Source organism: Cynara cardunculus, assembly GCF_001531365.2.
Source record: "Cynara cardunculus var. scolymus isolate 2C chromosome LG 1, CcrdV1, whole genome shotgun sequence".
NCBI classification, from domain to species: domain Eukaryota; kingdom Viridiplantae; phylum Streptophyta; class Magnoliopsida; order Asterales; family Asteraceae; genus Cynara; species Cynara cardunculus.
Window position 1 is genome coordinate 12,286,489 of NC_037528.1, and position 12,671 is coordinate 12,299,159.

At 30.6% G+C, this 12,671-nt stretch overlaps 1 protein-coding gene across 1 annotated transcript; it reads left to right on the plus strand.

Moving 5' to 3' along the window:
* The first annotated feature begins 7,318 nt into the window (after positions 1-7,318).
* On the plus strand, positions 7,319-10,673 carry LOC112525570 (alpha-dioxygenase 1-like). The gene is made up of 10 exons (XM_025135756.1): positions 7,319-7,438; positions 7,528-7,794; positions 7,987-8,136; positions 8,334-8,467; positions 8,650-8,863; positions 8,946-9,091; positions 9,173-9,400; positions 9,681-9,883; positions 10,110-10,353; positions 10,448-10,673. Exons 1-10 carry the CDS (start codon positions 7,319-7,321, stop codon positions 10,671-10,673), a joined length of 1,932 nt encoding a protein of 643 aa, XP_024991524.1.
* The last annotated feature ends 1,998 nt before the right edge of the window (positions 10,674-12,671 follow it).

Below are 12,671 nucleotides of genomic sequence, written 5' to 3' on the forward strand. Positions count from 1 at the left end.
ATCCAAAATTTATTATATATATAATAATCAATTTAAAATTCTTTTAATTAACATATTATATTATTTTAATTTTTTTTACTAATTTTTCAAGATGTAGTTTTGGTCATTTTACGTATTTATCAGCTATTTTTTACCAAACATGATTTGTTCATTAACTAATTTATCAACCATCATTTAGTTTACCAGCTACCAACTTACTTATCAGCCATCAGCTACACTTAAAAGAAAATGAATTTTACCCACAAAAATCACCTAGGAAAATTTCCGTCGGTGATTACCGACGGATTACCAGAAAATACCAATGTGTCAGTAGAATCTGATATTTTTCGAGAAAATACTAATGGATCACCCAGAGAATTCCTAGGTAATCTGCCCCTGATTTGAATTACCACCATTCAACAATTTACCCATCAATTTTTGTGAGGGTTTTGTGATAAATCACCCTTTAACGATAATTTTTCTAAAAAAAGATTTATAGGCAAAAGTTTTTCATTTAGTAATGCTATCTTATCAGCTAATAGCGTAAGTACTCATTTTCCACCAATTCTTTCTGGTTCAACCCTCTCCCCCTCCCCTTTCCCTCACCTCATAAAACATAATTAATCATGCAAAGAAAATACTTAAAAAGAGGAATAATTAAGGAAATCACCATCTGCCTTTGTACAACTTTTTAGATCTACTTCTTCTTGCATCCTTCCTAATGGATATAAACTCAAGATTCATGTTTGTAAAACAGTCGATAAATGCGAATTTAGTGAAGAAACTGTGTGATTAAAATAACGTTTTCAAGAGTTTAAGGGGGGTTTTATTATTACATTTTTTTTAAATGTTAAATCATATACTTAAATGAAATGATCAAAATACCTTTAAATGATATATAACACTGACACACACACATATTATATATATATATATATATATATATAAATTTAACCACTAAAACATACCGTAACAAAAATTAACCTGAATTTTTGAAATAAACAAATTATAGGAACGACATCAAATAAACAAAAAACCCATAATTTCCAATATTTTGGAGGTTTCTAAAAGAATGTCTGCTGGGGTCTATCGTTGGAGGGGAGAAGCTCGAGAAACAGTTGCATTAAAATGGAACCAACTTTCACTTAATTCTTATTTTAGGGAACCAACTTTCAAAATCATCATTTTGGGGAACCAACTTGCACCTGATTCTTATTTTGGGGAACCAACTTGCAAAATAATTATAGAAAAATAACTAAAATTCGTTTTTTTCCAAAAAATAATGCAATGAAATCTATTTTTCATTTCAAACCTCGTTTTTTTAATTCAGATATCAAATTGAACATTTAAAAAAAAATCTAAATTACCTTAATAAAAATTGCTTTTTACTAATGCAAAAAAAATCAATTTAATAGAAAAAAATTAATTGATGCAATAAAAAATAAATATTAAATATCACATTCAAGATTTTTATATCTAACCAATTGCATCAATTAATTTTTTTCTATTAAATTGATTTTTTTGCATTAGTAAAAAACAATTTTTATTGTGGTAATTTGGATTTTTTTTAATGTTTAATTTGATATCTGAATTAAAAAAAAAGATTTGAAGTGAAAAATAAATTTTATTGCATTAACTTTTGGTAAAAAACGAATTTTAGTTATTTTCCTATAATTATTTTGCAAGTTGGTTCCCAAAATAGGAATCATATACAAGTTGGTTCCCCAAAATAGGAATCAGGTGCAAGTTGGTTCCCCAAAATGATGATTTTGAAAGTTGGTTCCCCAAAATAGAAATTATGTGAAAGTTGGTTCTATTTTGGTGCAATTTTCCCTTTTTTTATCAATATTTTGTAAAATTTATTTCTTATAATTAAAAATACTTAAAATTGACACGTGTTATCCTACAAACTCAAAATGTGAATAAAATTGTATGTTTTCATATATGTAACTTGAAATTGGTACAAAATAAATATCAATATGTATCAACTGAAAATATATGGTACCAATTAATTAGGTCTGGAGTACGCTTGGTTAGTATAAAATATAAGATTTTACGTATTAATTATAGTTGATTGATATATATTATCAGAGAAAAATAACTTTATCAATTCTCGTAAGTTGAAAATGATATTATTAAAAGAGACAAAAGAAATAATGATTACATCAATACGATTTTACATGATCAACCAACAGCATATTTCAATGTCCCTTAAAGAGAAAAACTACAAATGGCTATGTATCAATTAATAGAAGAATAAAACAAAAAAGACGACTTTCGCAATGTATAATTCATATGAGGAATTAAAACCTCAAATTACATTAATAATATGATGCAACCTAACCCTAGTTAAATTACAACAATAACAATATAAATAATACTAACCTGATTCAGCGAAAACTAACCTAGCCTGATGTTTAATTGATCCAGTTATAAAATCTTCAAAACATAGTTATTGGCTTAGAATTGAGTTACGCCGATGGACATAATATCTTTTATTTTTTGTTTTTATATGATTGTTAAGTCATTATTAACATGTACATTAGACAATTACATCATCATGTATCTTTTTCATATACATATATTTTCAATCTTCTCTTCGTTTCTATATAACTTCTTCGTATCCATGTTCAATAAATGTGAACATATTTGTGCAAATTCAGAATAGTAGTTGAATCTAATGTACTAAAGATTAAGAAGTATGAATAAGTTGTATCAATTGCTTGATAATGAAAAATGAATTATGCATAGAAAAAACAACATATTCAAGTTGCACTTTGGTTTGATTTGGATTAAGTTGAGATTTTTCAAACCGCAAAAATTAAGTTGAATTGTTCAAATAACTTCAACCCGATTTATACAACTCATAAACACTCCTAATAACATGTATGTAATTTACTAACCCCCACTAGAAACTACATTAATGTGAAAGTTAAAGATGAACAAATTTAGGTGCACCAACAAATGGAAATAATTGCAAAAGGTGATCTTCGGACCTGGCCTCGACCGCGATTTTAGACAAAAGGTGATCTTCGGATCTGGCCTCGATTGGAGAAGGTGAATCGGGTTCCCCAATGAGTCGGATACAATTACGTACCACACCTATTACTATATGCTTATAAAACCAAAAGGTCAAATGCTATCAAAAATCAGTTATGTTTGCTTAAACAATTTTTAGGTGATCATATTTTAGAATTTTTGATTCGACTTGATTTGATTAAGAATTAAATATGTTAGTTATTTTTTACTTTTTAAACGGAGACTATTCATTGAACTTGTACATTATATTTATATCAACTTAAAATCGAATTAATATGCATTTAAACACATAAAACAAATGTTAATGTGTTACAAATTTTGATTTAAAGCACCATTATGATTTTCAACTAGAGCTCATTAATAAGAGCTATCACATTATTTATTAAAATTTCTTAAATATTTAATTTTAATAGATCCTCTATTTAAATATACAATATTAATTATATTATTAAAATATTTCATTTATCTAACAAAATATTACTTTCTTTTAACTATTTAATTTCAAAGTTTTCTATTGGTGAAAATATATTAAAAATATTTCTCTTAATGTATTTATTTTTAGGATATTCTTCAACTTTCGAGATTTTACACTCTTTCTCTATTTTGGAGAATTTTTTTGGATAATATTTTTGGAGCAAAGAACATGACAAAAATCTCTAATATCTCTATTTTCTTCATTTTAAAATATCTATTGGAGATGCTCCAAGGGGAGGGGGTTATGAGATTGTCACTTTTCCCGGTGTTCAAAAATGTGCGTCGTGACGTCCTTGATCCATGATAGTATGGTGTAAGACGCGTCTCCGTCGTTACGATAAGATTTATATATAGCGTTTCTTTAAGGTGTAACTCACAACATGCATAAGACGTGATTTTTTTTTCATAAAGTTATTTTTTTAGTTTTTTTTTACATTTTTAACTTTAGATTTACAGTTTTGTAGATTTATTTAATCAAACCATTGACAATTACACGAATTCATACACGTCATAGACTAATGATTAAAACGAAGTTTTAAAATTAATTACTTTTCTAAGTTTTATTTTAAATATTTAATCAAAGATTATTTTTTGGCATCTGGCTGCTCCCCTGCTGAGTATGCCTAATATAGTCTATAGTCATTAACTGGGATGAGACTATTAACCTACTTATATTAATTATGGATCTTATCCGTACGACCATTTACTTTGGATTGTATTCTTTTTACTCTTTTGAAACATGATATTATTGATTATTAACTATATAAAAGTATGTCCTATAAAGTATGCTATTAGTTTGTTTAGACATTTTAAATGTCATATAAACCCAATTTTGTCATAGTTAGAGACGGATTCAGGAACTTTTTGATATGGTGTCAGAAAATAACTTTCATATAAATATATACCAAAATAAAAGTTTAGCTAAAATTCAATTTTATGAAAATATGAGATACAAACTACCGCCTACAACTGTTCCCTACGAGACTCGTCTTTTGGAAGTGGTTGAGTACGTCTCCGTTCGTGTTCAAGGCAAACGCTTCTTCTTCTACACAACAAATGACCAAATCATTCAAAAATTCGTCACCTCTTTGATTTTGTGAATCCGACTTGACAAGTTTCATTGACGAAAAAGGTCGTTTAATCGTAGCAGTTGCAACTGGCAAAACCAATGCAAGTTTTAATAATAATCTATATATAAACCAAAGGATACGAAAGATGCTTTGTTGATTCCACATTCAATCTAGCAAGGTCGTTAGTACCAATCAAGCTGGTAAATCTTTTTAATCTCGATGAACAACGACATGATACATATCAAGCTGGTAAATCTTTTTAATCTCGATGAACAACGACATGATACATATCAAGTTGATGCCCAACTTTTATCCTTTCCTTTTCAGTAAAATCGTATGGATAAAACTCAATCAACTTCACTAAGGGATTGTTTACCCAAATGCTTACCCGGTAAGTGCTTACATATAGGAGTCAAAACTATAATTTATTTTGATGAGTAAAATTTTAGTACATCAAAACGTATTGAATGCAACAATTTACCGGGTAAGCGCTTAATTACCTGGGTAAGAGCTTAATTATCTGGGTAAGAGTCGTAATCTTCACTTACCGGGTAAGACTCTCCATCATTCTCATCGCTCTTACCTGGTAAGATTTTTGGCCTTGTCATGTTCATCCGATAAGGAAATTTATTTGGTAAGCATTTACCAAGTAAGCGTTTAGTAAACGGCCCCTAAGTTTGCTTTATCAAAATGATAAAATAAAGTACAAGGACTCAACGCGCAAGTCAATGTTTACCTCATTGAAGCTCCTATCATTTGATATTTTGATTGAACACCGTTGTTTAATTTGATCGATAACTCTGTTGTCAATAAGATTGATCGAATAACAAAGTTGTTGTTTTGTGACTTGTTTACAGTTTTATGATTTGTTTGATCAATCACTTTGCTGTAAATATTGTTGTTTTTTTAAATTTGATCTATAATGTTTAATGCATTTAGATCAAATGTAAAATAGTCACTTTCGTCGTTCAGATTATTTATTCTGTACATCAATCGAACAACAATTTCACTAGATTTATGCAGACAACTTAAACAAAACAGACAACTTTATTCATACAAATTGAACTTAATAAAAAACTAACTGAAAAACCCCTTACACAAACATTCTTAATTAATGTTTATTTCTCTTATATGCAATTGCTATATATCTTATACTTATTTTAAAATGCTAAAATGATTACAAGTATTTGAATTTTTTCATGCAATATGTTGTATAAAAACCAATGAATTTAATTGATAAACATAAATTAAACCGACTATTAACATATACTTAAAGAGTAAACTACAAAATTTGTTCATATGGTTTTATTCAAATTTGGATTGAGTAATCTAAACGAAACAATTACACCTATCATCAATATGATTTTATGGTTTTATTTTTCTTATAAATTGGATCTTTTAAATTAGAAAAATTTGTTAAATATAAAAGAACACTTTCTGTTTTCATCTATTAATTTAAGAAACAATTTAAAGCACCATATTTGATTAGCATTTTCCACCATTGTTCTTCAAATCTTTTACCCATTTTTGCAGATCTAGGTTTTTCATAAAGCTTTGATTTGCATTTTTTGGAAACTGATGTGGGTATCTGAAGAACAACGTCTTATCACTCAATTTTGTTTTTGTTTGGGTAAATTGAATCTAAGTTTGAGGTAGAAAGTTTAATTGGAGATCAACATTTCTATCACCTCAATTTTGCACTTTTGGTAATATGGGTTTATCAAAGTCTTTGTTTGGGTGAGGTGGTAGAGTGTGATGATGAGGTTAGTTTTGAAGGAGAGTTATGAGGTCGGTTGCTCAAACCCACCAACATCGGTTTCAACATCGAGGATTCCTCAACTAGATATTTAGGTTAATCAAGAAAAAAAAAACATCGAAGGTTACTCCTTTCCTCAAATGGAGGAGATGGCCGAAGTGAATGTAGGTGGTGCAAAGGGGGCAGTGCATGGTTCAAGGGGGCCATGTACAAAATCATAAAGTTCAATATATTTCAATCTGTAGTTAAAATGAAAGCATAAGATTATACATAAAATTATTTCATTTAGAGAAACTAATATATTATACTCATTAATTATTTTTCAAATAATTATTTATGGTAAGTTTTTGTTTTCTGGTATATCATCTCAAATCACAAATTTAATGGAACCTTCCCTATTTTGCGAACCATTATCTTTTTGGCCAATTGGTCTCATTCTAATCTTATTGGTTTTGTTTGTTTGGTCATGCGTTTAATGTTTCTTTAATTTGGTGTTTTAAAGAATTTGATGCCTAAAATCGGTAAAATGCAGTTTACACACGTATTCTACGTCATGCATATTAAATTCGTAATTGTTTCAAGTCTCCAAAAACTGATTTAATTCAAAAAAGATGATGAAATAAATCTTTAAAACGTTGATATTTAAACCAATAAATTAAGATATTTATGAAAATGATGAATGTTCATTTATTATTATCTAAATATTTATGGAAAAATTATCAGACTTTATTTATTATGATCAACGTTTTATATTAACAAGTAGATATTCATTGAGTCAAACATCCATTAGACGAGATGGATTGATATGTAGTAATACTATGGTTTGTTAATGATTTGCTCTTCTTATACATAAGTTCCGAGTTATGTATATGTGTTATCCTCACTTTTTGTTGAATAATTCAAGTCCACCCAGAAACGCCTCGATCTCAACTTTCCACTATTTTTCAACTGATCGATTGTAATTAACACATCCAGTTCCTCCCTCAAGATCAAATCCGACATGATTCCATTTCTGTCTTCTGCAAAAGCTCTTCTTCTTTCACCCATCAAACATTTCATCCATGCTGACTTCCATGAAATCTTTCAAAGAATGGCATTCTTCGACATGCTTCTCTTCTTGGTACCTAGCCATACGCATGAATGTTGCTTAAATAGTTCAGCATATTGATCCGATGGGTGCTGAGGATTATTGATTGTTTGTATATGCAGATCATGCATGGTGTTGATAGATCACCGATTAAGTGGCATGGTTTGCCGGTATTCTTGGGGTTGACCTACCTAGCTATACGCCGGCATCTTCATAACAAGTACAGTTTGATTAAAGTTGGCAAAATTCCGGTGGGTGTTCGGTTTGATCCTGCTGACTTTCCGTTTAGGACACCAGACGGAAAGTTTAATGATCCTTTTAATAAATATGCCGGCAGTAAAGGAAGTTTCTTTGGCCGGAATATCCACCCAGCTGATTGGAGAAAAAAGGTGCATCGTCGACTCTACCTAACTTGTCTCTCACTAAATCCTCTCATGACGGCGAAGTACGAGCCACCTTAAGGCTTAAGGATTAGTGGTTGCAAACCTATTTTTTGCACAAATTAACTTCACATTCTAAAAGCAATAAATAAAAGAAGTATTTTCTTGGTAAAGTTATTGATAGCCAAGTTCTGTGTGCAGTTATTGCAGCCAAATCCTATGGTCGTGGCAACAAAGCTTTTGGCACGTAGGCAATTTATAGACACTGGAAAACAGTTGAATGTCATTGCTGTTGCGTGGATTCAGTTCATGATTCATGATTGGATGGATCACCTTGAATCAACACAACAGGTTTAACTACTTTAAGATATATATGCATATATGCATTATATATAGATGGATGGTTCTCCATTAAGGTGTATCTATATCCAATTATGTTTATGCAATCCATGCATATATGTATAACTTTCTAATCTACAATTAATTCAGTATGATGCATGAAGTACTATGTACTAACACATGTTCATGATTGTGGATTCGCATTGCAGATCGAGATGAAGAGACCTACAGGATTGGGCAATCAGTGCCCTCTCAAATCCTTCAAATTTTACAAAACTAAAAAAGTTAGTACTGGTTTATTTAACATCAAAAAAGGCCATCGCAACATTAGAACTTCATGGTGGTATGTACGTAGGAATTAATCCATTTTTCATCCATTTCAAGTCAATTAATAAACACAGTACACATGATGAACCATTAGCGAGTTATTAATTTGAACATCAAGATTTAGGTTTATATAGATATAATTCACTCAAACTTTCTGTTATACGTAAAATAGGAAGTTCAGATGCCAGTATTTTGCAGGGATGGAAGCGCGATATATGGAAGCAACTCCTTTAGTTTGAACCATGTGAGAACATTCAAAGACGGGAAGCTCAAGATCGCAAAAAATGGACTCCTTCGTCATGACGAGAAAGGGTTTCCCATAGCAGGTGACATCCGTAACAGCTGGATAGGTGTATCAACCTTGCAAGCCCTCTTCATCCTCGAGCACAATGCCATTTGTGAAACCTTGAAGGTACATACACTCATCCATTTGTGTAATTAACTATAACCCGCATGATATTCTCACTTTCAAACTACTAATTAGTTGTGATCAGAAAGAATATAATGAGTTGAACGATGAAGATCTGTACCACCACGCAAGACTAGTAACTTCGGCGGTCATTGCTAAGATCCACACTATAGATTGGACCGTTGAGCTTCTTAAAACCGATACCCTTCATGCCGGAATGAGAGCTAACTGGTAAATACGTTGGAATCAATTAGTTAACTAATACTGTTATATTTTATGTTTTTGAAATACAATGTAAATGGATTATATCAGGTATGGACTATTTGGGAAAAGATTCAAAGACACATATGGGCATGTTGGAGGACCCTTTTGGGGAGGTCTTATAGGGTTAAAAAAATCCAATAATCATGGGGTACCCTACTCATTAACTGAAGAATTTGTGAGTGTTTATAGAATGCATTCTCTCTTACCTGATCAACTCTTCGTCAGGGACATCAAGTCTGCACCGGGTTTTAATAAATCTCCAAAATTGAGCCAAAAGTAAGTTCAAATTTTCACATCCATGAAAATTTTATCTTGAATATATCGATTTTTTTACTTTTAAAGATCCATAGGTTCTTATATAATAAGCGCACAAGTGTGAAATTAAATTCAAGTACGATGGATTATACCGAGGAAGTCGGGCTTACTTGAACAAGTTCGGCTAGCCAATTTTGTGTAGTTTCTTTTTGTGTTTATTTATCTTACAAATGATTCCGGTTGATCGAAAAAGTCATGATCTCATGGAGTAGTTTTTGGAATAATTATCTTGCATCTGTAGGGTTGACTTAGTAAATTTGATCGGAAAGAAAGGAGAGAATGAATTATCAGAATTTGGATTTACAACACAAATGGTATCAATGGGACATCAGGCATGTGGGGCACTTGAGCTATGGAATTATCCGTTGTGGCTTAGGGACGTTATTCCTCAAAACGTCGACGGCACTGATCGTTCCAGTCCTGTTGACTTGGCATCGCTGGAGAGTAAATACTGTTTTCCTTTCACTAAACTTGATTTATATACGATAACTATGTAGATTCAGTTATTCAATCTTCTTTCATGTGTCTGCAATTCACAACTGAATTGTGAAATCCAAGGAATGATTATGCATTTTGCAAATTTTTAAACCAAAAAATATTGTGTTTTCAATTTTCCTCATTCCTACAAGCTTTTTATGTATAAAAGTTGGTCCTAACATATGTGATACAGTTTATAGGGACAGGGAGAGAAATATACCAAGATATAATGAGTTTCGTCGATTGCTTTTTCTGATACCAATCTCTAAGTGGAACGATCTAACAGACAATAAAGAAGCCATTGACACGTTGCATGAAGTTTATGGCGACAACGTGGAGCAACTTGATTTATTGGTAGGAATGGCAGCTGAAAAGAAGATAAAAGGGTTTGCCATCAGCGAGACAGCTTTTGTCATTTTTCTCATCATGGCGTCGAGGTTGAGTTCATGACACAATAAGAAAAACACCTAGAGTTGACTAAACATGCACAATAAAATTAAGTTGTATAATTGATTTTTGCATGAATTACAGGAGACTTGAAGCAGATAGATTTTTCACAAGTGATTTTAATGAGATCGTGTACACAGAGAAAGGGCTTGAATGGGTGAATACAACAGAGAGTTTGAAAGACGTAATAGATCGACATTATCCTGAAATAACCAATAAATGGATGAACTCAACGAGCGCTTTTACAGTGTGGGATGCTACCCCAGAGCCATATAATCCCATACCAATTTATCTTCGTATCCCGCACTAATTTTTTTGTATACTTCTTGTGGTTTTGATTTTGTTTCTATGTTTTTCTTGTTATTGTTTTTGCTTGGAGATATAAAGATTGAAGTTGTAGTACTACTGAGAGTTCGTCAAATATAACATCCGTATTTTTTCTTAAACTTTATCATCATAATATAATACGTCCAAGTTGTGTTCAGAAAAATGTAGTAGTTCGGCATGTTAAAATATTTATTATAACATGGTCTTAAACCATTTAAAGTTATACTTAATACATTGTATATTTACAAATCATATCTTAAAGTATACCTTATTGACATGATGTATCCAAACTATAACTAACTTTAACAAAATACCTTTTTCACAAACACCTCTGGGATAAGACAAATTAAAAACTTGGTATGCAAAATTGTAAAAAAAAATACATTATCGTTGCTCAGCACCACCAACGGTAAATATATATAGTAAGAAACTTAATAATATGAAAACTATGTTTAAATATTTATAGATGTAGTGTAAGCATACTTATGAATGTTCATAAATAAAATTATTTAAATTTTAGTTGATCTGTATTATTTACATCTTATTATATGATATAAAAACATAGTATCCATCATTTGAGTGACACACTACACCAAATGTTGCCTTAGACAACAAATGTAAATTGCCTATGTTGATTAAGATACGCTAAGACAACAAATGTTATTATATGTTGCCTAAGTTTCCTCTAATGCAACATATGGTTCTATGTTGCCTAACTGTGACCTTAGGCAACATATAAATAATTCTATGTTGCGTGCATATATCCTAGGCAACATATTAACCTATGTTGCCTTAGTTCAATGTTGAACACATGCAACATATGGTTTTATGTTGCCTAACTGTAACCTTAGGCAACATATAAATAATTCTATGTTGCGTGTATATATCCTAGGCAACATACTAACCTATGTTGCCTTAGTTCAATGTTGAACACTCATAGTTTTTTTTTTTAAATCCGTCAAAGTTTACTTAGTCAACATATATTTTTATACTATGTTGCCTAAGGTAAAAACATAAATCCAACAAAGTTTACTTAAGCAACATATATTCCTATTTTTATGTTGCCTAAGGTAAAAATTATAAATTCAACTCAATTTACTTAGGCAACATATATTCTAGTTTCTATGTTACCTAAGGTAAATATTATAAATTCAACCCAATTTACTTATAAACAAGTTGATGCTTCCAATGTGACAACTGGCAGTGTACGAAAAGATTTATCATAATTTACTTAGGCAACATATATTCTTGTTTCTATGTTACGTAAAAATTATAAATTCAACCCAATTTACTTAGGCAACATATATTCTTGTTTCTATGTTGCCTAAGGTAAAAATTATAAATTCAACCCAATTTACTTAGGCAACATATATTCTTGTTTCTATGTTGCCTAAAGTAAAAATTATAAATTCAACCCAATTTACTTAGGCAACATATATTCTTGTTTCTATGTTGCCTAAAGTAAATATTATAAATTCAACCTAATTTACTTATAAACAAGTTGATGCTTCCAAGGTGACAACTGACAGTATACGAAAAGATTTATCATAATTTACTAAGGCAACATATATTCTTGTTTTTATGTTGCCTAAGGTAAAAATTATAAATTCAACCTAATTTACTTAGGCAACATATATTCTTGTTTCTATGTTGCCTAAGGTAAAAAAATTGATGCTACCAAGGTGACAACTGGCATTGTACAAAAGATTTATCATAATTTACTTAGGCAACACATATTCATGTTTCTATGTTGCCTAAGCTTAAAAACATAATAACTCCTGGCAGTTGAAGGTTTTAAGATTGACATAAGTTTTAAGGTTGACAATTGGTATTGTACGATAAATCTATCACATTTATTTAGGCAACATATTATCTATTGTGCTTGTTGCTTTAGAGCTTTCTTAGGCAACATATATTCTTGTTTCTATGTTGCCTAAGATGAAAATCAACTATAAATATTTGTAGTTCCCCCATTTCTAAC

Coding starts and splice junctions, on each gene's coding strand:
- LOC112525570 (XM_025135756.1), top strand. CDS start 7,319: ATGATTCCATTTCTGTCTTCTGCAAAAGCTCTTCTTCTTTCACCCATC. Junction 8,468..8,649: donor AACATTAGAACTTCATGGTG/GTATGTACGTAG, acceptor AGTATTTTGCAG/GGATGGAAGCGCGATATATG. Junction 9,092..9,172: donor GCCGGAATGAGAGCTAACTG/GTAAATACGTTG, acceptor GGATTATATCAG/GTATGGACTATTTGGGAAAA.